The sequence below is a fragment of the Podarcis muralis genome, chromosome 3 (genome assembly GCF_964188315.1).
Source record: "Podarcis muralis chromosome 3, rPodMur119.hap1.1, whole genome shotgun sequence".
Classification (NCBI taxonomy): Eukaryota; Metazoa; Chordata; class Lepidosauria; order Squamata; family Lacertidae; genus Podarcis; species Podarcis muralis.
In genome coordinates, this window is record NC_135657.1 from 27,426,681 (window position 1) to 27,453,765 (window position 27,085).

At 41.0% G+C, this 27,085-nt stretch overlaps 1 protein-coding gene across 1 annotated transcript in view; it reads right to left on the minus strand.

Annotated features, from left to right (window-relative positions):
- The window catches only part of USH2A (usherin), a 433,394-nt gene that overhangs the window by 113,787 nt on the left and 292,522 nt on the right, over positions 1–27,085 (minus strand). Inside the window, exons 49-51 of the mRNA XM_028724645.2 lie at positions 12,463–12,631; positions 8,908–9,129; positions 739–962 (exon numbers count right to left, since the gene is read on the minus strand). Coding sequence (XP_028580478.2) covers positions 739–962; positions 8,908–9,129; positions 12,463–12,631 — 615 coding nt within the window. The remainder of the gene's footprint in view (positions 1–738; positions 963–8,907; positions 9,130–12,462; positions 12,632–27,085) is intronic.

Here is a 27,085-nt window from a genome sequence, read left to right on the forward strand (position 1 = left end):
GACCATTAGGTCCAGTCGCGGACGACTCTGGGGTTGCGGCGCTCATCTCGCTTTATTGGCCGAGGGAGCCGGCGTACAGCTTCCAGGTCATGTGGCCAGCATGACTAAGCCGCTTCTGGCGAACCAGAGCAGAGCACGGAAACACCATTTACCTTCCCACCAGAGCGGTACCTATTTATCTACTTGCACTTTGACGTGCTTTCGAACTGCTAGGTTGGCAGGAGCAGGGACCGAGAAACGGGAGCTCACCCCGTCACGGGGATTCGAACCGCGACCTTTAGATCGGCAAGTCCTAGGCTCTATGGTTTAACCCACAGCGCCACCCGCGTCCCTAAAATAAAATTAGGGATCTGCAAAAATAGAATAGTAGTCTATGATGCACCAAAGTTTAAGGCTCTACGAAGTAGTGCCAGCAGGAATTAAGAACTGGCAACACAACTGAAGGTAGTTACACACACACAACCCAGCCCAGTTGGAATACTAACTTTCAGCCCTTGGACTAATCTGAAGTGCTGAGCAACACATCACAAGAAGCAGCTAATCATTATTAATTCCTTTAGAATTCACTGCAATAACATCAATCATGGCAAACTCATTCGGTATTAATATGGATGTAATGTGAAAATGAATAATGCACACAGGAGTTTTTATATTCCTATTTTACAAAAATAGTTATGAACAATGTATTTCTCTTTCCATTGTCAAATCAGAACCACCAAGAGGTTTTCTATCAATTACCTTCATCATCATTCCAGCTGAAATCCTGTCAGAGCAAACATATTTCAAAGGATTATATCCAAGTCCATTACAACATTCCTCGCTCTTTGGAATAAGTTCAGCCTCACAGCATTTTAATGGCACTTGGTCATTCTCTTTAATGTGGGCTTTAGACTCACCACTGGAAGCTGAGCAGCATATGGTACTTGACATATTCACATATTCATGTCCACAACAGAACATTCCTGCAACAATAAAACATTATATATGAATGCGAAAAGGGGAGAAAGTGGGGGAAAGTACAGAGAATGCTATAAAATACAACATAAAAATGTCTGAATGAGGCAGCTACTGATACAAGGGAAAAGGTAACTAAAGTGGTACTTAATTTTGAATTTAAGATGACTAAACTGGTAAAGCCTTTGTTCAGAAGCTAATTCCAGTGATAAGGAAAGACATGGGCCTCTGCTTGCAGATACACTACAGAAAGAAGCTGTTAACATCTGCAGTGCACAACTACTTATGCTACATGGTGTGAACATTTGACATTTCGAAACAAAATGTAGTGACGACTGGTCCCTAAACCAGTTTCTTCACTTCTGTGGAAAAAACAAGAAAATAGGTTTTGTTCTAGAAATGAGTGAATTGTGACAAATTGCTGTGAACCTGCTTCCATGGTGGGTGGCGCTGTGGGTTAAACCACAGAGCCTAGGACTTGCCTATCAGAAGGTCGGCGGTTCGAATCCCCGCAACGGGGTGAGCTGCCGTTTCTCAGTCCCTGCTCCTGCCCACCTAGCAGTTCGAAAGCACGTCAAAGTGCAAGTAGATAAATAGGTACCACTCTGGCGGGAAGGTAAACGGTGTTTCTGTGCTCTGCTCTGGTTCGCCAGAAGCGGCTTAGATATGCTGGCTACATGACCTGGAAGCTGTACGCTGGCTCCCTCGGCCAATAAAGAGAGATGAGCGGCGCAACCCCAGAGTCGGCCACAACTGGACCTAATGGTCAGGGGTCCCTTTACCTTTACTAGAAGATTAAACTGGAGAGAAGCTGGTGATAGGACAGCAAAGATTTAAAGGTCATGAGCATCTGATGGGGAAGGGGTCCTAGGTCAACTGCAGAGCACACGCAGAAGATCCCAGGTTTAATCTCAGGTTCAAAAGAATCAGGTAGCAGGTGATAGGAAGCAGCTCTGTCTGTCTGAGACTGGAGAGTCACTGCCCATTGGAGCACGTAGATAATACTGGACTAGATGGCAAAATAATTTTAATCGGAATATGCAGCTTCCAGTTCCCAAAGCCTTGCTAGAAAAAGAATGGTACCTGTGGGATACCCCCCACCCCATCTGTCCGTCCCTCTCCAAAATAGACAGGAGTCAGGGGTCTGAATGAAGTTTGTGCCAGGGTGCTGTCTGTGTCTCTACTACAGCAGAGACTTCTTGGAGTGATACCATCTGGCTTCCCTGGGGCAGCTGTGTAATCATGTTCCATAAGATGAAGCAGGATACTATCAAGAAATAAATCCTGGGGTGTTAGTGCATGTTTAGTAACCTCTGAACAGTAAACTGGATGAGCATACATTTCATAGAGAAGCTCTCTTAAGATAATTATACTGCAAGGACCACCCTAGCTGGGGCTATAGCACAGGGCTCATAGGGTTAGTTACGTTCAAATAACTGGGGGTCTGTAGGATAGTAAATGGTTTCATGTCAGGGTCAAATTTTTAAAGTAGAACTGTTCAATCTTACAAACATGCAGTGCCAGGCAGAGATGACTTATTTATGAGAGGACCAAATCCATCCTCCTATTCTGCCCGTCAGTTGGATTCTATTATGAAAGTTTAATATTAAACATGAAGCACTCGGTATTGCGCTGACAATGGTGACAGCAGGGTGTTGTGTAAGTGAATTGTTCCAGACTTATCCTCCCTTTTCAGCCTCTGCCTTACGATACAGTTCTGTGGATCTAACGGCTTTGTGTAGTAGGATAACATCACACCCACCGATGGGTTATCAAGACCAACAAAGCAGCAGAGTCCGAACAATATTCTTGGATGCAGCATCCATCCCCCTACCCTAGCACAGGACACAGGACACAGCAGTGTCTGTTTGCAGCAATCATTGAGTCTCATATGTTCACAGGCTAGGCCTAACCATGTGATAATGAGTTGAAGTTTAACGTTACCTTCCTGTCCCCCAGCCAAGACTGTGGTTGCATCACATATTGTTTTGGATAGTGTTGTGTGTGTGTGGGTTTTTTTTTTTTTAAAGCAAAGGCAAATGTTTTAGCTCAGAGCCACTATTGGCAAGCAAAGTAAAATGTTGATGATTAACCACTTTTATTCTAGCGGAGAAAAAGAAAGACGCATTCTTTCACCAAGAGTCTCATCTTTGTTTCACTGAATTAAATTTTTCAGCCAAGATTTCACTCACATAACAAGAAGTGACTCCCTTTCTAGTTTCTTTGGTAAACCATTACTTCTTTAATTATTATCAACCTTGTTCCAGCGTGATAAATTGCTAATTACTTAATACCCTAATCAGCGTTCATTCTTTGCACAGATAAACTGTGACAGCGCCATTAATTTAAATAGTAATTTCACTTAATGGCCAGAACGGCACACCAGATTTTTATGCAGCATTTTCTGAAGACTGCATCCATCACTGCAATATTCTGACATAAAGATGTCTGACGTGCACTAACTCACTTAGGGAGAGCAGATGTTGCCGAGCAGAGTTTGGTAGTAATTCCCATAGTGCATCACTTCAGCATGAATGAGCTGCAAATTCAGAAATAGACATTCCTCTGAAACCTCACTGTATAGCCTTTGACCTCAGCCTAATTTATCACATGTAGCACTTGACTCTTGAACCTTGACACTGAGAATGTACAGTTTAAAACATGCCTACAGTGGGGCAGTGGGTGGGAAGGGAAGGGAAAATAGGCCCATATATTATTGATGGATTGATTTACCTTTCAAATACATCACCTCAATCAACTGCTTAAAGAGGGAGAATTGCCTTCCAACAAATTGTGCATACACAGACACACACACACACAAATAAATATGCATTTGCCAAAAATTAGAAAATAGAAGTATTTTCCGGGGGCATATGCAATGCTAATGTAAGTAGAAGGGAAAGAAACACACAAACCCCATTAAGACACTCCTTGACCTGTCAAGAATTATTTAATATCCCTCAAAAAATTCTCAGAAAGGTCCATGTACAGTAGTACTAACCCAGCAAAACAGCAAAATGATTGAACTTTGAAGAAGAAAATAAAGATTAAGGTGGCACACTTACACTGAATGCTGTAGGCTTTCCTTGCAAGTAAACTTGCACAAGTTTGTGCTGCATGAAGCCAACAGAACTCTCTTTCACATTTACTCAGAAGTAAGTCTCACTGTGTTCAATGTGGCTTACTTACAGGAAAGTGTGTTTAGGGTTGTAGGCTTAGTGTTTCATAACCAAATCAGAGAATCAGTGTTCATTGCGAATGACTACTTGAACTATTTCCATCAACTAGAATATTATGGCTGGTCACTGTAACTGAATGTTTTATTTTGACAATATAAAGGGTGTTACTTAGGAAAGGAAAGAGTAAAAAATAATAATGACATTGCTTCTTGTTGTTATGGCTTCCAGTAAACATGAGAACATTTTGGATGGACTCTAAACAAACACAACCATGCATGGATGTTAATTCCTTGAGGGAATTCTGAACAATATGCAGTAACGTAACCACCAAAAGAAACCAGTAGATGTCTCTGTCTGTGGTAGAAGCCTCTGTGCTAGAAAAAGAGGAAATCAGTGTTCGAAACTCCCATTGTTCTAGGTGCATTTTGTGACAGGGAATTTCTTTAGTGCAAGCAGTTTCTGAGTTCTGGGTGCAGTACTGCGTCTAAGATTTCCTTCTACAGAGTGGAAGGAAAGGAGGACCACTTCCAGCTACTCTCTGAAGACTCTTAAGAATATTGGGGGGGGGGGGGGAGGTGAGGGACCATGTGAAAAATGAACATAATATTGTAGCTGCAGTTCATTCATTTTCAGCTTTGTATTCTAGTTATAAAAAAAATGTGCCTAGACGTTCTGTTGTTGTACCCATAAACCTAGGTTTAAGGTGCCATTTAGCTCCTAGCTTTCATATCTGTTTCTAACACTGGAGGAAATAAAAGAAAACAAAGGCACAAAATCGGAAAACATACATTTCCAATTATACATGGGAACAAAGCTTTTCTTTGTGTCCTTTCTTCTCCTCAAAGAAGCAGAATAGCTCACAGTGAATTATACCAGCCCAGCCTGCTTTCCAAACCCAGGTCTTCGGTTAGACTTTGCATATGCAGAGGGTCATATTAAATACACAGTTAATACTATGTGTGAGAAGAGTCATTTGTTTTATGACAATCTGATGCTGTTTTTATTACATTTGTTCAATCACATACATTTTTAATGTGAACCACCTTCCTTGTCCTAAAAAGCTGAGTAAAAATATGTCAAAAATAAATAAATTTGAGACAGAAGATGTTTGTACTCAATAGATATACATATTAAAAACTGAATTTTTTTCATTTGCATTGAATTTTGATTTGTTTCTGGAAACAATTCAGGGTGCTAATTATTATTACTTATAAAGCCCTAAGTAGCTTAGGATGAGGTTATCTGAAGGATTGCTTCTTTCTGAATAAACCATCCTGTGCGCTTCAACTACTAGTAACTTCTCCATGTTCTGCCACCTTCAGAGGTATGGTTTCCAGAGCCACAAGGATGGGTCTTCTCAGCACCCAGATTATTGAACTCCCTCCTGAAAGAGGTTTGGCTGACCCTCTCCCCTTCTGAGTTTTAGATTGGTAGCAAAGACTTTTGGTCACACATGCTGTGGCACTGCATTTTTTAAACCAGTTGTTTTATGTCCCTCTCTTGGTACTGCTTTGATTGCTGAAGTTGATCGCTGTTCTTATTTGTTTTACTGTTTCAAATGTAATTGTTGTGTGTTTTTTCCTTTAGAAAGGCATGCTGGGGTAGAAATCTTGGGGGCCAAAAGGCAGAGTTGACATTTTCTAAAATAGATAAGCATGCAACTTAGCGAATCTCTGATTAAACCTGATTAAAAGGTTTATTGCTTTTAGTCTACCTGTACATGCTGAAAAGCACTACTGTGCCTTTAAAAAACAAATTCATGTTGAAAAGTGAATGCACAATATGCAAAGCCTGAAAAAGCAAAAAAAGGAAAACATTTTAAAACCTTTTCCATCTACAAATGCATGAATTTGAGAAAAGCAGTTTAAGAACACATATATCTCTCTATATACACAATGAAATGAAGAACACGACTTTCATCCCAAGGTACCTGTATTACACTCCTACACAACTCATCTGCCCAGAGAGAGTAGTAAAAACATAAATGCTACCCCAGCAGTTCTCTTCCAACAGCATCTGTTAATTCACTCCATTTATAAAATACATATTGACAAAGACAACTGAACTGGGACCAGGGAGATTTGATTTGGTGTGAGAAAGTCAATTCAATGTGATTTTGTTAAAGGGCTCCTGCAGGCAAATAAAAAGAGTTTAAGTAATAAAGTACATAAAGAGATGCTTTACGAGCCAGCCCTTTCTTGTGGCAGCCACACAATGTGCTGCTATAGAAAGGGACTTGGTTCAGGAGAAACATGAGGATAATGTGTTATTCCTGCATCACTTGGAACTGAGGTTTCAAATGCTGGTGGGGTAGGCACTAGTCAGTTTATCACAACAATGCTGATCAGTCATTAATTTATCAGGGAAGGGAATGTAGGGGAGACAACTACTTTTATTTAATTGTCATTTATTTGTCACACAGCTGCCAGCTTCTTTTATCCTCGTGGCAGCCCTGTAAAGTAGGCTAGATATCCAGTTCCATGGGAGCTTAAAGCTCACAGGGAAAGCTGGTAGCATTCCATCAAGCAGTGAACACACAGAAACAGAACCTTGGACAGCTACAAGATTGTCTGTGCAGGTAGTTAGAGCCAAGTCTTATGTAGGGTAACCAGATCTTCTTTTTTAAATAGATTTTACTGAAGTTTGAAAAAGAATACAAAGGTTAATATCAAATATCCAATACCTTTTAAAATCAAGGATTAAAAATTAATCAAAATAAATACACAAACCAAAAAGAAAAAAAGAAAACTTCCAATTCTTTGTCCGTCAGCTATATATAGAAAATAGTTCAAAGCATACACTCCAAGATAACATGCAACAATTCAGCTTTCTATAAACAAATATTTTCTTCAACCCTCAAACCATATCGTAAGTTACTTTTCCTTTTTCGCGCAAAAAGTCTATAATGTTTTTAGTAAATATCCACAATGATTTTTCTCTGATTAAACACATCTCAGCTAAGTCCAATAATTTTGACAACCATTCCTCCATGGTAGGTAATGATGAATTTTTCCATCTTTATGCATATAAAAGTCTGGCTTCTGTGATCATGTATTGAGGGTAACCAATCTAAAGTGTGGTGGGCTCCAATTCTCTGGAGAAGTTGGCTGGCTGGTTAATGGGCTCTCGTCTTATTCTTTAACTATTTATTTATTTATTAAATTTATATCCTGCCCTTTCTCCCAAAGGAGCCCAGAGCAGCAAACACATTAATGTTAAAACATCTAAAAACAATTCCAATAAAGATGCAGACTGGGAAAGATATGGCTATAAATGGCTGATATCCATGATGGATAGGTTCTACCTCTATGGTTAAAGGCAACAGTATGCTTCTGCATACCACTTGCTGGAAATTACAAGTGTGGCGAATGTTGTTGCTCGTCACAGATCCCACACTGGTTGGCCCTGTGAAAACAAGGCTATTATGCTATTATGTATATATCAAGCATTTGCTTCAAGTAGGACATAACTGCACAATTTTAATTCAGAATTTGAGTGCAGATAAAATATTATTATTATTATTATTATTATTATTACCCTGCCCATCTGGCTGGGCTTCCCCAGCCACTTTGGGCGGCTTCCAAAAAAATATTAAAATACTGTAATACATCAAACATTAAAAGCTTCCCTAAACAGGGCTGGCTTCAGATGTCTTCTAAAAGTCTGGTAGTAGTTGTTCTCTTTGACATCTGGTGGGAGGGCATTCCACAGGGCGGGCGCCACTACCAAGAAGGCCCTCTGTCTGGTTCCCTGTAACCTCACTTCTCGCAGTGAGGGAACAACCAGAAGGCCCTCGGTGCTGGACCTCAGTGTCCAGGTAGAACGGTGGGGGTGGAGACGCTCCTTCAGATATACTGGACTGAGGCCATTTAGGGCTTTAAGGGGCAGCACCAACATTTTGAATTGTGCTCGGAAACGTACTGGATTATCACACTGAATGCATATAGGGGAGCAGTGGGTCCACACCCAGACTGTATTATTCAGCCATGAAACTCACTGGGTGATTTTGGGCCAGTCTCTTTATCTTTACTAACCTAACCTACCACATTTACAGGTCGGGAAAGAAAAATGTTACTAAGAAATAGAATAATAAACACACAGAGAGAGGCTTAGTGATAAAGCAGGTTCAAATCCCAGCATCCCTAATAATCTCCATCAGTGGGAATAAATGGAAGGTAGCAGTGTAGCAAGTGGGTGCAATCTTGTCCCTCTCAATTTGCTTTCAGTGAAGCACCTTTACAAGACCAGAAATACATAAGTAGAAAAGTGGAGAAATGTGCTGCCCCAGTTGGAGTACATAGCATTGACCTATGTCAAGTAACCCCAACCTGGTACCTTTCAGATGTTTGGGACTACAACTCCCACCATCCCTGAAAACTGACTATTTTGGCTGGCGCCTGAAATCTGGAGGGCACCAAGTTGGGGAAGGTTGCCCTAAAATGAGCAATTGTCTGACTCAGTGAAAGGCAGCTGAAACAGATTTTCCTACAGTCCTTTACACTGAGGCAGGCCTCAAGGTAGCAGCAGAAAGCAGTAACTTAAAAGCACACTTCTGTCTTGTTTTTAATGTTGCCCATTATTCTCGCCAACCTCTTTTGAACAATTTAGTTCCACAGGGGCAGAGCACAAAGTGTCTTCTAAAAGCAGTTCCGTATCCAGGTCTCTTTTCTTCTATTAGATGGAATAATCATTTTGGGAAGACGAACCTTTCTTAAGTTTTTAATAGCAAAAAAAAGAGAACAGAGTATATTTCTGCAACAATTTAAGAGAGTACCTGTAGTAGATAGATGGATTTTCCCCTTTTCTTCATCACCACAACAGATCAGGTCTTTGCTGACTATTTGTCCCCCACAACATTGCTGACTGAAGCCATCATGGAGAGATCCACCGCAACATATCTGGTTCCCTGATGTGGAATAAGGAATTCCCCGGCAGCAGGAATCCCCAATCCCAACAGAGGCCCAGTTTTGTTCTTCATCTGGGCAGCATACTTCTCCTGTAGATTTAAACACAGTATGGAAATCTACATAATCCATTCCATTATTTGTTGATGTTGGCAGTAGCAGTAGTAGATATGCGTTAATATTATTTACGCATCAGCATCAATGTACATAGAATGGTATGGTTTAGCATAAGCAAAGGGATTCTTAAGCTTTCAATCTAACATTTGACAGGGTACAAAGACAGATAACAAAGGAGAGGAAGGACAAAAAAGGCAAAGAATGGATGGGTGCAAATACAGTTATCTGCACATTAGACTATTTCAGTGAAGCTAAAAGTGTAATACATTAGAAGGAAACACCTATAATATCATTCCTGTCCAACAGGTTACACAGTATCACAAGTAGGTTAACTGTGAAGGAAAAGGACAGGGCTGGTGGGCAAGTTAACAAAGATGAGAGAAAAAAGGGCTAGGAAAAAAGGAAAAGGGATTGGTGTGGCTGAGAGAGGAAGGCTTTTCTGTCAAAAGAGATGGCCCGTGCCCGTATATATAACTTCACAATTGCTACCATGTGCTACATTTTGCCTGAGAGCATTTTTGCAGTATCTCCCATGTTGAAGAACTTCAGATACTATAGCTAGGAGAGACCCGGGATTTCTGGGATTTGGTAAACTTTTTTAAAAAGTAAAATTCTTTTTATTTGATATTACTATGGTTTTCAAATGGTGTTAATTCTGTCATGAATTATTAAAGCCCCTCAAAGCAGGTTTCCAAGTTGTACTAGATTGGGCATGTACAAGCTAGTGATACTACTAGTGTTGAAATGAATCATTGCTAGAATACTGCACAGGGCACCTAATTATAACTGCTCTGTTTCTCCATTTCTGAAAATTCTTTGTTGTCCTTTAGTCCTGTCTGACTCTTTGTGACCCCATGGACCAGAGCACGCCAGGTACTCCTGTTTTTGAAAATTATTTAGGTAGTCGTTTTCAGAAAAATACAATTGTACACACATCCAAAGTCATGCATGCTGTGGTCCACATGTGAACCAGCTATCTTTCACTTAAGTTTCCTCTTCAGAAGTACTCTCCATCAACTATATTTGAATCTTCTTCAAGTTTAATATGCCACTTGGAGTTCTATTAGGGGAGTTTTGAAAAGGGAACTGTCCAAAACCACTAGTGTGTGCATGCAATCTGAGGCATAAGTCACCTTGCTGGAAGCTAGCTACGATGTTCTCAGATGACATTCAGGAAAGAACATTGTTCACTTTCTCCACAAAACCCCAGGGAGAGAGAGAAGTGTGATGAGCGCTAGCATTATTTACTTTATTATAGTTTGGAAATTCACCCCTTCCCATCTTTGCTTTGGGATTCATATCCTTATCTTCTTTCCTCAAAGATAATACTACCACTCCTTTCCTGAGTTCTAAGCTTCATGCTTGTAGCAAAGGACTTAAGTTCATCTCTCACATTATTAAAAGTGGCCAAACAACATCTGGAAGGCATGCATGCCAAGAGTGCCCTGTATAAATATCTTTATCAAATAAAGTCAATAATAAACCAAAAAAGACATGAGCAAACCTTTGGAGTGTAAGAGATATAATCAGTTTAGATACTTAACCACATTTCTCTGCTCTCCTCAGAATCTAATTTCATGACTGAACAGAGTAAGGCCTTCAACGGGGTATGTAAGTTACATCAATTGGAAATAATACAGATTTTTTAATATATTTTTATTTTATAAAAGGACCATTAGACATAAGACACAAAGGATCAGTAACCTTCTCATTAACCTCTCAAAATGGGATCCATTCCAAGCCAAGCTTGAAAATGTTTTCTCTCTGAAACTACCATGCAGTCTTACCAGTTAATTGTTATCCTTATCAAAAAATGACCCACATTAACATTTCGCTTGGGGTTATTAGCATAATTATAAAAAGAGAGAGAGGGGGAAAGTGACCAATATTGTTCTTGTTGCTGCACTTAAGAAACAAGGGGGAAGAAGAAAGCAGAAACCACATCTTTAAAAAAAAAACAACTGCTGGCAAACGGTTTAGAAATATTCACCGCTTGAAACTTAACAATTGCCAATTGAATTTGAGCTTCTTTTAGAAACAAGATGGTTTGCATCACTGTACTTTTCTGTCCTTATGTAAACAGCATTAAGCTAGTTAACAGAGACCACCGGATGGGTCTAGAGGTCACAGACAATGAGCTTCTTATTTTAGTACATTGAGATTAATGAGACCACCAAAAGACTCTCCTTTATTGGGACAGCATTTCCCCCCCTTTTGGATGACATCATGGGAGGCATTCTAATATTGTGATATATGAATGGCTTCTGAAGGCACTGGAATTTAGGATGTGCTGCATAGCTTGGCTGAAATTCAAAGTACTTGTGAGCACAGGGAGTGTTTGCCAACCCATGGGTAATGCAGTCAATTTAGCTGCTGACCTCACAGTTGTCTGCAAAGAGTTTTGTGCATTAAACATCCGGTAGAAATCTTTCTTTGGGCTACCGTACTTGCCCTATTTTAAAATGTGTCAAGAACCTAATTGCAAATAATATTAAGAGGGTTGCTCAAAGGGGAAAAAAAAGATGTTTCTTTCTTGGCAAGCTTAAATTTGGGGGAAAAAATGTATCATGGAACAGATTTCATACTATACAGCACCCCATTTTCCAGAGTATTTAGTGACTCAGACAATATACAATAAGGAATGTAATACTGGATCTTGATTCCACCCCCACACCCTTAAATATATACAGCTTTTAATTAGGAATTGGGTATATGTCTACATGGGCAGATAAGACAGAGCTAACCCATTTTCTGCAGTGTCAGATTGCACTGTGTGGAGAAAAGTCACACTTGGAAGCCATTCTGTTTTGTGGCAAGCTGTGCAGTGAGCTTGTTATAGGATGGTGTATACACGCAATAAAAAGATAACTAGTTTAGTATGTCGTGGTGAGCCAAAACTAATTTTGCACTCACCTGCTCCCCACTAGAATTAGATGGAGTGAGGGTGACTGGCCCAAGATCTCTGAGTGAACATCATGGCTCAGTGGAGATTTGAACCCATAGTTCATCAACCAACACCAAGCTCTCAATTCTCATCCTGTTCACATATTCAGCCATTGTAAAGCTATTTAGGTAACAAATGCCTAACACACAAGTGTGTAGGTACTTTATGTATTCATCCATTCAACAGTGTCATTATGAGCATAGAATGCTTTTCCAACATTGGGCAAAAATCACAGCACTATTCCATTTCTTATCATATGAAATATTATTCTTCTAAAATTTACGCACAAATACAAATTCATTCTTCTGAAAGACAACTGTGCAGATTGGTTATGTCAAATTCTTGCATTATTTCCCCCTCTTACCTGCTAGTACTCTTGTGTAATAGCCACCACAACACTGATGCTCCGGTTGCACAGCATGCACCTGACCGCCACAGCAAACACCTGATGTATTATGCATAACTGGGATGTATTTGTCTTCACAGCACCGGAAACCTGCTTTATTGTTGTGCAGAATCCCATTACAACACACCTTAAAGTATTTAAAAACAACAAGGACAGAGACACGATGTGTTAGAAATATATTTTCTGCAGAAAACAATCAGAAGGGGAAAGTATGTATAAATCTAAAAAGATATAATGGCTGAAAGTCATGCCATGTCCTCTTGTTGTTGACTTTTGTCTGTCTTGAGATACAATGGAATGGACAGCCAAGGGTGAAGTCAAACCACTGTGTTGACAACAGTGAAGTGACCTTCCTGGGGCACAAGCCAGGGCAGTATGTATGGAGGTCCTGGGCTGACCAGACAACCCCCACCCCGGCCTCACTGATGTGGTCCAAAGGAAAGCAGAGCAATACGTTTGGCACCAGCTTATGATACGATACGATATCTTTATTGTCATTGTCCCTTGCGGAACAATGAAATTGAAAACTACATAAAACTACATAAAAACTACATAAAACTACCACAAAACTACATAAAAACTACTACAAAACTACATAAAACATTCAAAAAACCCCAGAAACTCTAAACCCCATTTTAAAATACACTATACTACAGAGACACTTTATGCTGCGTTTAGAACCATTGCATTAGCGTAGAAACTGTTTTTCAGGCAGCTAGTCCTGGCCTTTATAACCCTATACCTTCTTCCAGAAGGCAGAAGCTGAAAGAGATCATTTCCGGGGTGTGTACTATCATGTGCTATCTCTGCCGCTTTCTTATGGCACCTGGCAGCATAGATTTGATCTAAGGTGGGAAGAGTGCACCCAATAATTCTCTCTGCCGTCTTTACAATCCTGGATAGCACTGTTTTTTCCCTGGCCGTGCAGCTCCCAAACCACACGCACAGACCATAAGTTAGTACGCTCTCCACAGTGCAATGGTAGAATGCCATCAACAGGTCCTTTGAGAGATTGTTTTTCCGGAGGATTCTCAGAAAATATAACCTCTGCTGTGCTCTCTTCACCAGGTCTTTGCTGTTCTCTCCCCAGGTTAGGTCGTCTCTCAACTCCATTCCCAGAAATCGAAACACTGAGACCTTCCCCTCAATAATAAGTGGCTGAATATTCAATTTACATTTCCTAAAGTCCACAATGATCTCTTTTGTTTTCTTTAAGTTAAGCAGTAAGTTGCTTTTCCTGCACCACTCCCCCAACTGCTCAACTTCCTTCCTATAGGCCGTCTCCCCCTCTCCAGCCGTAATTAAACCAACCACCGTTGTATCATCTGCGAACTTAATGATCTTATTACTGGGGTATTTGGGGGCACAGTCAGCTGTATAGAGCGTGTATAAAAGCGGGCTCAACACGCACCCCTGCGGCGTCCCCGTATTCGTGATGAGATCCGCAGAGACGTGGGAACCCAACCTGACCCTTTGGGAACGGTTTGATAGAAAGTCTAATATCCACCTGCACAAACATGGTGGAAGTCCCAGGTCTAATAATTTGGGCACCAATCTATGCGGAAGAATAGTATTAAATGCAGAACTAAAGTCTACAAATAACAGTCTCGCGTAGTTCCCTTGCTTCTCCAAATGAGTCAGGACAGCATGTAAAGCCATTGCCACAGCATCCTCTGTGGATCTCTTTGCCTTGTACGCAAACTGGTAAGGGTCAAGTCCCACTGGCAGACAAGATAAGATGCGCTTCCTCACCAGTTTTTCGAAACATTTCATTATAATGGGTGTCAGCGCCACAGGGCGAAAATCATTCAGACTGTCTATCTTTGATTTTTTGGCAGGGGTATAATGGTAGCGGATTTCAGACAGGGTGGAACAGTGGCTTGGACCAGAGACTGGTTAAAAATCTTCGTAAAGATTCCTGCCAGTTGGTCCGAATAATCTCTTAGCACCCTGCCAGCCACCCCATCCGGGCCCATAGCCTTCCTCGTGTTTACCTCCTTTAATATTCGCCTCACTTCTCCCTCTTCCACCCTGGCAGCATTTCCTGTAGGTAGTGACGCCAATAGCTCTGGCATCCCTGTTGGAGTCACTGTTGGTGTCACCTCAAATCGGGCAAAGAAGGTATTCAACTCTCCCACCAAGGAAGCAGTACTCTCTACCACTGATGAATTCCTTGATTTATAACCAGTCAGATGTTGGACTCCCTGCCACATTTGTCTAGTATCATGATTTCTCAGATGGTCCTCAATTTTTCCTCTGTACTCCGCTTTTGCTCCTGCAGCTTGGCTGCAGGAGTTACTGGAAGGAGGCGCTAGTGCAAATATACAGGTAGTATACAAAAAAGAAATGCAAATTATCTCACAGTAATGTAGGTGATATAAGTGCCTGCTCAGCCTTCTGCCATGCTGCTAATTTTTGATGGGCAGCATGGCCCTCCCTCCTTATGCTTCTTACCATTAAACTGGACTTGGGAAGGACAACTCTTAAAAGAAAGAACTATCATATGCAGAGTTGGACATATGACCACCATACAACCTGCACTGATTAGTGTTACAATTGCTGGCCTTTAAGCATATTTTACAATAATGATTTCTTCATTAATCTAGATGTTTCTTCAGGAAAGTTTAAGATTTTTGATGCTGAGATGTTATCATGATTAGAATATATTTCTTATTTCTGGATTTCGGAAAGGACGTGTCTGAATTAGAAAGCTATAATTATACAAATCAGGGTTTCCCAATGCAAGCACCTGTGTTGTTTCTTAAATTTATTTTTTCCTTTGTGGCATATGATCACTTCTTTACTACTATGATTCTTCAAATACACTGATCATAATACGTGTGTGTATACACACACACACACACACACACACACACACACACACACTTTCTCCTTGCAGTAAAATTCGCATGGAAATGATTTCTGAATAGGACTTAACTGAAGACTTCTTTCTGGCTATTGTTGGGATGAATTATATGCTTGAACAATCAAATAATTATTTGTATGTTTGAACCTGTGAAAGCAGGCTAGCATGGCGTACGCATGACACCTACTGAACAGCAAGTTGAGTCATTGTAAAATGCAATCTCAGAACTTACATTCATTTCATTTTACAAGGAACAGTTATTATTGCTAGATCGAAAAGGTGTTTTCTACTGTAGCACAGGTACATAAAGGATACCTTATTGATCTTTTCTTTTTATTAGAGGTCAAACAAAACCACTCACATAATTTGGCTTTCATTTTCATGTGGAGCAAAATCTCTCCCAAACAGATATAAAATTGTCCATCATAGTTTTGCACACTTGCTGTCAACTTTTTAAATATCGTTCTACCTCATCAAAAGGATTACAAACATGCAGTGTGAATAGAAAAGTCCAGTTGATTTTTTTTATTTTTTAACAAAGGGTGCCTCCAGAAATAAGGCCTGATGTCTGGCACGTGAAGCATTTCAATGCAATGCTTGGAAAGGGGGCACTTACTGTGGCAAGTACTAGTGATGGGAGTAAGTCTTGTTTTCGTTAACCCACAAAGAGAGTGAAAAACCAACTGTAAGGCTGCAGTTCCCTCCAAAAACATCCCCAAAGGTCACAAAATATTCAGCGGCTTTGGGGGGCGGGAGGTAGGGGGTGAAATTATCTCCTGTCAGAAATTCAGCCAAACTTGTTTCAGTCAAATTCAGTGCCGCTCTAATTTTCACTCCAGATTGCAAGCAATAATGACTGCTTACCCAGTATTGGAGTGGGCAGAGGCTGCAGCCCATCGCAGCAGGCCCTCACCTTTGTGGAGCAAACAACCCCTGCATGGGCCAGCCACTGTGGATTCCCACTTGGCCATCCACAAGGGAGGACAGAAAGCCCACTAGCCACTAAATCTGAAGTGGCCTGTGTGGTAGGCCAAAGGGGGTGGCGCCTGGATGTGGGACTGCAGTCGGCCAAAGAGCAGCTCTCCCTCCCACACTGTTATGTTGTGGCTGTTTGTATGCTAACCCCATTTCCCTTCCTTCACACCGCCTAACTGACCTTGCTGTAATTTATTAATGGTTGTCACATTCGGAGCCAGGAAGGAATTCGCCTGCAAACAGATTGCCCCCGTTTGGAAGTTTTGCCTTCCTCATAGCAATAGCCACAACTTTTGGCAGATAAGGCATTGGGTGGAATCCTTAGTCTAACATAGGGTTGGGGCAAAGTGCTGCATGACTCCTATCCCATACAGGTGCAATCTCAGGGTCCCGCATTAGAGGGGTCTTGATGGAAGTCTGTCCAGAGTGTGGGACAGAGGGGCTCTAGAGTTTCCAGCAGCAGCCTCAGGGGGCCACCTAGGGAGAACTGCATCTTGAGGAGGTCCAATAATCCCAGGCATGACCCTGCTCAAGTGTCAGCCCTCCATCTGAAGGCTGAGAATGGACACACACCCAAACCCTACCTACAATTGTAATCAATAAAACTTGTGGCCAATTTTAAAATACGCAGAACATCTTGTGCTGTTTATTCCACCTATCTCTGTCTAGGTATTTTCACTGTGAGTGGGTCTGTAGCTATTACAACTGTTGTTATTTGTTTATTACATATCTGTAGAGCTCTTCATCCAGGACAGTTTGCAATATAAAAACACAAAAATACATAACAAGCGAAAACAATTCCCCCTCCCACCCACCCCCATTTTAAAAGGCCATAGATTATTTAATTAGCCAAAGGCCAGGGAGAAGAATTTTTGCCTGATGCATAAAGATGTAACGAAGGCACAAGACGACCCTCCCTGGGGAGAGCATTCTGCAAGGTTCCCTACCCCTGCTATAAATAAACCCACCACCATTCTATAAACACTACACTGAACACAACTACAGCAACAAAGTGAATTAAAAAGGTTTTGCAATGACTTCCTGACCGTGGAGTAATATTTTTTTAAATATTATGAGAATATATGTATTTTTTTAATAAAAAAAAATGCTAAGCATCCCCAGATTCCCCTCAAAATGAAAACTCTGTGGGAATGAGGAAGTAATGATAGTTAAACTAATTTATAGTGCAGACAGGCCCCTTAACCCTGCATATTTTATCACTAGTTGGTTGCAGTAATGTGCCATTTGACACGTCTAATCTCTGCTATGCTTTGTTAGCTGGGCATGCAGCTCCTTTTTAAACTACACATGGGGAAAAAATACTCTTAAAATGGATTTCCCCCCTTCAGTTTTCTTGGTAATTTCTAAAAGCAGAACTCTATGCAAGAGGAAATAAAACGTTTGTACAAGCCTTGTACAAGCCTGTCATTAGGTAACGGATACCTCCTGCTCATTAAAAGTACCGTATCTTTTGCTCTATAAGACTCACTTTTTCCCTCCTAAAAAGTAAGGGGAAATGTGTGTGCGTCTTATGGAGCGAATGCAGGCTGCGCAGCTATCACAGAAGTCAGAACAGCAAGAGGGATTGCTGTTTTCACTGCATAGCGATCCCTCTTGCTGTTCTGGCTTCTGAGATTCAGAATATTTTTTTTCTTGTTTCCCTCCTCCAAAAACTAGGTGCGTCTTGTGGTCTGGTGCATCCAATAGAGCGAAAAATACGGTAAGTGGCAAAGCTTGCCACTGGGAGAACAGGATGCTGGACTAGATAGGCCACTGGCCTGATCTAACAGGCTTGCCTTATGGCCTCGTGCTCTTAAATGTACAAGCTGAAATCGACAAATGGGGCTGTCCCTTAATTCAGTGCGGCCGCTAGGAAAGGAGCAGAAATTTGTGAAGCAAGTTAGGCAGTCCATTTCCAAGCCTAGTTCAAAGCATCAGAAAGCCAAAGCCACATGCCCCAGTCTGGTGGCAGCTGAATAATGCTCCAATGCATCCCTGAATGAAAATGTGCATTTTGAAGGTGAGGATTAACTTTCTAATGGCAAAGATGAATCCTTTTCTTTTTTTATTCCACACCCCCTCCCTTAAATGTCTATATCTATAATTCAACCGTCAGTCTATCTAAGCCCAGGTGAGATCAGATTCTTAAGTACAAGCCTTCTGTGGCTCGGCCTCACATACAGCCATCAGCTCGTAAGTTTAATTGAAATGTATGGCAGCAAGAAAATCTTTATCTATACTTTGGCAGATTGATGGTGCAACAGCGACTTATCTGTATTAGTGGAAACCTATTAACTAGTGCATACACAGGCTTGCTATGGTTCAGTACCGTTATTCCTTTAGGCACTAACATTATTCACGTGATTAGCCCCATTGAGTTCTTCTGAGCATGCAGGGCAATGATACTATGACTTTCACATTTCCTTCTGTAATTACTTTTAAACAGGTGAAAATGCTAACAATCAAACTGAGTGGAAGATAAAGAAAATTACAGAAATTAACACAGTTTATGAAGCTGAGCTTTTTATGCGGTCAATCGGTAAAACAAAGCAACTCACATATTCCCCTGATTCCTTTATCACAGATTGACAGAAATGGAGGGGGGGGGGAGTTTTCCCTGAAATGGCAGGGAAACCAGAGCTGGAAATGACCCCATTGTCCAAATTCTGAATTTTAAAGTATCCAAATGAGTAAGATTCAAATCTTACTCATTTGGATGCATTAAAATTCAGAACCCCGACTTCACATTTGGGACCTCTTTTTGTCCAGTGAAACAACAGTACTTTTCCCACTTATTTTGAGTTATTGTAATACTGCACTTGGAAATAAGTCCCACTGAGTTCAATAAGACATACCGTATACTTCCGTGTATAAGACGCCCCCATGTATAAGACAACCCTATTTTTTGAAACCCAGTATTTAAGAAATAAAGTTGTCTAGCTTTTTTGGAGGGTAGGGGAGGTCACTTTCGCCAATCGCTCACCCGCCAATGCTGATCGCTTGCCACAGTCACTGCCAATTGCACACCTCACCGCAGCCGGCAATTGTATGCCTGCTCGCCGCCACCAACAGCCCTCCCGCCCACTTGCTGCAGCTGCCAATCGCCTGCCTGCCTCACCACTGCCGCCAATCGCCTGCCCAATTGCTGAAGCCACAGCCAATTGCCAGCAGGCCTTGCCGCAGCCACCAATCACCCGCCCAATCGCCGCTGCCAATCTCCTGCTTGCCTAATTTTTTTTAGCAAAAAGCATCATCTTATACATGGAAAAATGCGGTACTCCTGTCTCTAGCAAATGTGCGTATGACTATAACTATAATCCTGTTTGGTTTATGCACTGCAAGTTTGCACTGGTGTTAATTTATTCCATCCTATGTGTATTTGCATACTTACTTGCTAGGAATTACTGTTACTAGAGCGTCTGCCTCGCTACAAGACAATTATTAAACAAAATTCTGTTTTAAAGATCTGAGAAGTATAGAAGAGACACCTTTGTCTTGGGGTTGGTGGGAGATATTTTCCTCCCCTGCTACAAATTCAGGGGAAACTTATCTTCACACTTGGGGATATGATAATGCACCTCCATACTAAGGAAACAAGATCAGACTGAAAATGAAACTGCGGAAGGGACACAGCTGAGTGGTAAAGAATCTGCTTTGTACGCAGAAGATCTCAGGTTCAACCCCCAGCATCTGGTTGGCCACTGTGAGAAGACAATACTGGACTAGGTGGACCAATGGCCTGATTCAGGAGGCTCCTGTCATATTCTTATGTTAGAGACTGAACAGGTCTGCCTCTCTCACAAACATATTGAGCAGTTCCCTTCCAAGCATGGCATTTGGACACTTTTGGATAGATGTTGCATTTCTGATTAGGGTAATTAGGATCAGCCTGATATTGTCTTGCAACTTGACTTGTAATGGCATAAACAAACATGTTAGGAACCTCTCCCATCCAACTGAGGAATAGTTTTCTGCAAGGATAGACTGTGTCATCGAGTTCTCCATGGGGAATCTGGTCATGCTTTCCTGAGACAACCTCTTGTTAAAAGTAGCTGTCACTATGTGCCTAAGAAGGAGCTTACCAATTTGCTCCTACTCAACACAATGCTGAAGCTCATTTATCCAGCTAGCCAACATTTGCATGCTTCACTATACTATTACATAGCTCCGTAACATCATATGCAACATGCTGTAAATCGCAAAATAGCATTTTTGGCAGCATTTTAAGACAGTTACTATTTGCATTGGTATGAAGCCCAGAGGATATGCATTATCAGCCCATAAAATAGAATGCATTCAAGTAATGTCAGGATTGTGTCATATTCTGGAAGGGAAAAAAGCCAACATACAGAAATTGGTAATGATCATCATTATCTCATCCTCCTTTATTTAGGTGCAGAAGCAGCCAGGGTTCTCATAAGGTCAGTATTATCTCATCCTATTTTATTTAGGAACAGCAACTGTGGATGGCGTAATCAGGCATAGGGCCATATACCGGTATGTGCTATCCTACTTAATAGAAAATATTTCATTACCTAATTATAGTCCATACAATGGACCTGACTTAGTTCTACCTAGATTAATAGGAATTAGGGATGCAGGTAGAATTTGTTTTAAATCACACCACTCCCTGGTATTTTAAGGAGCTGCAGTTTGTGGGTTGGACAAAAAAGCACAAATGGAGGAAATCTTATTCTGAGACCAACTAAACACATGTTATGATACATAATCATGCCTACTCATAGCATGAGTTGCAAAACCCAGGACCTTCATCTGATAGAATTATAGTTGGAAGAATGGACAAGGGTCATCTAGTTCACCCCCTGCAATGCAGGATTCTTTTGCCCAATGTGGGGCTTGAACCCACAACCTTGAGATTAAAAGCCTCAAGCCCTACCAGTTGAGATGCCCCACCTTTTAATCCTGGTCAAGGTACCCAATTTTGACAGACCTGGTGGGCCAGTACAAGCAGCTTGGGTTACTAGAAGTGGCCCTGGTCATTGCACTAAAGCATACTTCTAATTCCCACTTGAAGATCCTTTCACTGCACTGGTTGCTTCTCCCAAATTTCCTCAAATTTTGCAAGCAGGTTGGATTGTCTTCAGGTGTCCTGCATTGTGCTCTAAATACAATTGCCTGGATCCTGCCCTACAACTTTGAAAGCCATGGGTTGTGAGTGAATTTTCAGCATGTGATGTCAGAACATCCACAAGACCCACTTACCATGCTCAAACTCCCACAAATGGAAACAAATGTTCTTTTGACTTGGATCATAATTAAAGTAATAAGATAATGTGAGGAAGTGGCTAGAGAGTTGGACTAGAGTCTGGCATTCCAGGGTTCAAATCCCCACTCAGCCATGAAGGCCATTAGGTGACCTTGGGCCAGTCACACTCTTTTAGACTGACCTACCTCACAAGGCTGTTTTGAGGATAAAATGGACAAGTGGGAAAGCGTGTGTGCCACCTTAAACTCTTTGGAGGAAATGTGGGAAACAAATGTAATAAATAATGAGGTTATTTGCATAGTGTGTTGCAAATCCACATTAATTCAGCAGCTAATTGAAGGACATTAGTCTCTAGCATAACTTACTTGAGCATTAAAATCCACATACCAAAAACACATACCCAAGGCAAAACAATAAACTTATCAACCTATATAGTGGTATAACCTTAGGTTCCCTTATGTGTTTCACTCAGTTCAACTTTGAAGATGCATACTGGAGTTGGTTAGACCTACATTTCCAAGGACTGTAACTGAAATGGTTGTTTTACTTTTTAAGGTTCTGGATTACAGTGTATGATAAACATTTAAATTTTATGAAGCCAAGATCTGAAAACTTTATCTTAGTGGAAACAGAATGTGAATGCTACAGTTTTGACTAACCCTACCCACAGAAGGATGCCATATAAGATGCTTATCATCCAGAATATTAATTGGTTTCTTTTGGTGACTTTCACCGATAAACATATTCTCTTATTTTAAAAGCACCTTATTAACACCTAAGATTGTGTTTCCTTCTATCACTTTCTTTGGTACCTCTTGGCCTTGAGTGAATTGCAGTTTGGGATTAGTTACACTTTTTAATTAATTAACGACATGCTCATACACTAAACTTTTAAGATGCTAAATTCATAGATTTGCTTGCACTCTCTTCCTTTAAATCAGCACTCAAGATGAAATACGTAATGGAAGAATCATGGTTTGAAGACTCTGCTGCACTGTGGCAACAAGTCCCTGTCAACACTGTACAGATCCTTTATGAAGGGCTGTAAAGGTAATGCAGAATAAACTTTATTTTTATATTTTGCTTTTATTTTGCTAAAGGCAACAGGCAAAAGGCAGACCCAATATTGGATAAAACATTTCGGAAGGCACTCTACTGACATAAGTTCTTGTGCCCAATGCTGAAGCACAGTGGAAGTAAAACATGAACCAGATAGTATAAGGGCCATACTGTGTCCTAGGTAAAGGAGAAGGAAAGGGAAAGAGATGTTTCGCTCTTTATTTTCAGAAAGAGCATAGCTCATTTTTAAGATGAAGATGATCACAGCTGAGCTGGACCCAATGAATGGTTTTTTTTAAAAATCCCATTATAGTCTTTTTCTTAGTGAATTTCTTGCACTACAGATATCAAATGGCACTATATGGTATTGATACACTTGGATACTTACCTTTCTCATCATGGCATTCATTTGTTCCTCCTTGCAGGCTTTTTCTGTTCTGAAACATTGTAAGCTAAGAAAGCAAATCTCTTCTAGCACCTGCCTGTCTGGCTGACTATCTAGAGAACTTTCAGGGCACAACCCTCTGAAGGTGGCTCATAGCAGGATGATTTAGCTTTCAAATAATTTATAGACAAAGCCACCTGCAATGTCTTCAGTCAAGGCTCTCAATGATCCTCTTTTCACCATCCACCATATCAGCTTGTATTAAGTGTAGTCGACGAACAGAGAGGCCAACTCACTAATTACCATCTCAAATTATGACCCTTGGAACTCCTCAGATTCTTCTCTGGTGTGGTTTATAATCTGGCCCAGATAAAGGTTATTGTGCTGGCCCTCTCCTTACAAGAACTGGACACACAAAAATTGCTTCTGAAGGACAAATACCCCTGGCACACAAAAACTGCTTTTTCCTGCAGCAGCAGTCCCCTGCTTAGTGTAGTCTTGGAAACCAGCCTAAAAACTGATTTCTTTGGGGGCAAAAGTGTTGTCGTCCTGCTGCCAAGCAACAGTGTGTAGAGCTTGGTGGAGCATGAGGTCAAACAAAGAGAAGAGTCTCCAAGATACACCTGGCAGAATCAGCATACAAAGTCAAATCAATTCCAAGGGTTCTGCAAACAGCAAACCATGTGGTCAGACAATCCAGAGGTCAGGAAATCCAATGATCACAAACCAAGGGCCCAGACAGAGAGCAGGAAGTACAAAGTAGGGAACCACAGGTGTTGTTTCCAGAATCTGTCTGCTGCTGAGAGCTCTGTTTAAGAAGGCTGAAGCCAGCTGGTTCTCATCAGTGCCTACTCCTCTGTGTCCTTGAAGGCTGATCAGTTGCAGGTGGAGTCACTCCCCCTTCTCCCCCTTCAGGTTGCTATTCAGCAGGTGAAGCTGACTCCTGACCCATGACACAAAAGCCTATTCCAGGGGAACCTATTCTGTACTACCATGGGAGGCAGCTTGATTTATCAGTAAATCTGATTAATTTCTTCATGTATTTGGTTAAATATGTTACAATTGACAAGGTCAGTGTGATTAAAGGTAAAAAGAGATGGGAAGCTGTTGAGAAGCCTAAGGCATCCTTTAGAGCAGGATGCAGCCACCGTGGTGCGCTCCAATTCTTTTGGGTTACAGTTCCCACCAGCCCCAGTCAACATGGTCAATGCTCAGTAATGACTATAATTGTAGTCCATGACATCTGGAGGGCACCATGTTGGGTACCCCTAATATAGCACATGAAAAGAGTACTCCACAACTTTTAAGGAGGACAGGAAGTAGAATCCCTTTAGTGCCTGCCTCACCCTTGGGGGCCATGCCTTCTTCAGAACATGGATAGATGTGTGAGTTATGGGGAGCCGGATGGTGCAATTCATTATGGTCTCTGAGCAAGAGTGGGACCACTCTAAATGGGAGCAAGGTGCCTGTGCTGCCTGGTCCAAAGTGTGTTAATACCTGCACTAGAGATGGGATGAGTTAAGAATAAGAACTCAACTCATGGCAGAACCTTTTACACTTAAATTTTAAATCTATAAAACTACAGCCCTTTACATCACTAAAACTGCAGTTTCATATTCATATTCCTGGTCTGTACACAAATATATATTTCCCTTCGTGTTTTCTTTCTCAGCTGGTAACAAACTATAAAGGTACTAAGTTCACTAAATAAAAAAACAAACAAAAAACTTATACTGGGAATGATTCTCAAAAATGCAGTAATGCATATTTGAACCTTACAGGTGAGACAATAAAGGGCTAAACTTTCCCAGTGCTAAATGCAACACGTAGCTAAGGCTGTGTCAGCTGCTGTAATTTATATTTTGATGTGAATCACTCAGATAACTCACTTTCCTAATTGCTGTCTTGTCTGACAGCGATCTTATGAATACATGCTGTCATTGCATGTGTGATGATGCTGTTGACAAATAGGGACATTATTTCATTACATTAAATCTTACCTTCAAACTAAGAGTTTTCTACCTCATTTGTCAATAAAAAACTGTGTAGACTCCTACTCTCTGACTACATTATTGATCCCACTCCTAAACTGCAACTAATATGACCATTAATCTGCAAATGACCATAATTTTAAAATATTTCTGACAAAGCACGATAGGCCCACATTCAGAGTTGCTCATCATTGTCACGTAAACAACCACCCACTTGTAGCTGCAACTAAATGGATTTGCTGTAAAGTGGCATCAAATCATTCAACCAAGTAAGTCTCCAAAAAGGCATCTAATCATCCCAATAAACTAATATTTGCCATGCAGATTATGATAAATGATAAGAATAAAATGCACTAGAGGAAGCTGTATAAGCATCTCCTCATACTTTTTACTGTCAGCTTTTTTAAAAAAAATAATAATATAGGTAGCACAAGACTGTTGGAAACAGATGTGTATCTAAAAGCAGTCAGTTACTATGGATTCACTGTAATTGAAGCATATAGAAACATTGGCTCAAGCTTCAGTACTGCAAGGTTATCAGTTGTGATGGCATATGCTGGCATCATGCAACCCATAATACAGCAGCACAATTTAATTCCACTGTAACGCAAGCATCACAATCACATAGCTGCAGCATGCAGATCAATGCTATGGATATGTGTGTAAACAGGACATCATGGGCTCCTCCAGATGTCCTCCTTTTTGCACATTCATGATGATTTGTGCTTGTGATGTTTGTGACTGCAAAGGTTTTGGGGCGGCCCCGTTTCATTTTCAGTCAGTGACTTATCCCATAACCTCCTGTTGAAATCTCATAACTTTTTATACCACAAATGTTCTTGTTTATCTTTTCCCCACTTTTTTGTTGTGCTACAGCCCCTCCAGACAGAAGTAATGTGGCAGCATCAGGGAAGCACCCCAGAACCAACTAAAGTAGAATAAATCATAAAATCTCATAGTTGGAAGGGACCCCAAGGATCATCTAGTCCAACCCCCTGCAATGCAATTAATCTCAACTAAAGCATCCATGACAGATAGCCATCCTGCTTAAAAACCTCCAAGGAAGGAGAGTCTACAACCTCCCAAGGGAGTCTGTTCCACTGTCAAACAGCTCTTACCATCGTTCTTCCTGATGTTTAGTCGGAATCTCCTTTCTTTATCTCAAGCCATTCATTTGTGTTCTACCTCCAGAGGAGAAAACAAGCTTGCTCCATCTTCCATGTGACAGCCCTTTAGACATTTGAAGATGGCTATCACATCTCCTTTCAGTCTCCCCTTTTCTAAGCTAAAGATACTCAACTCTCTCAATCATTCCTAATAAGGCTTGGTTTCCAGACCCTTGTTCATCTTGGTTGCCCTCCTCTGCATACGTTCCAGCTTCTCAATATCCTTCTTAAATTGTGGCACCCAGAATTGGACACAGTATTCCAGATATGGTCTGAGCAAGACCAAAGAGTGGTACTAGTACTTCTCTTGATCTAGACATGATACTTCTGTTGATGAAGCCTAGAACAGCATTAGTTGTTTTTTTACTGCTGTTGCTGCGTCACACTGCTGACTCATATTAAGCCTGTAGTCTAATAAGACCCCTAGATCCTTTTCATATGCAATACTCTCAAGCCAGGTGTCCCCCATCTTATATTTGTGCAGCTGGTTCTTCCTGCCTAAGTGTAGAACCTGACATTTGTCCCTATTGAAATTCATTTTGTTAGCTTGGGCCCAGTTCTCCAATCTCTTAAGGTTGTTTTGAAACCTGACTGTGCTTCTTGCGGCATTGGATACACCTCCATTACTAATGCACTATTATTGTGTCAAGAATATGTTGCAGAATACACACACAATAAGACACCAGTCTGGAGAGCCCCTAAGTTCTGTTGAATAGCTCAGCCCTTAAGGACAGAGTGTGCAATTGGGGTACCCCTGGGTTGGTTCCTGTAATATATAAGCCATCATGGCCATGGACTTTCAACCTCATAATTTTCTCTTTAGCTTATATACTCAACTTTTGCTGGTGAGTGAGTTACAGAGTGCAGTGGAACAACTGAAAAGCCCCTGTATTCAATAATGAGTCTCCTCAG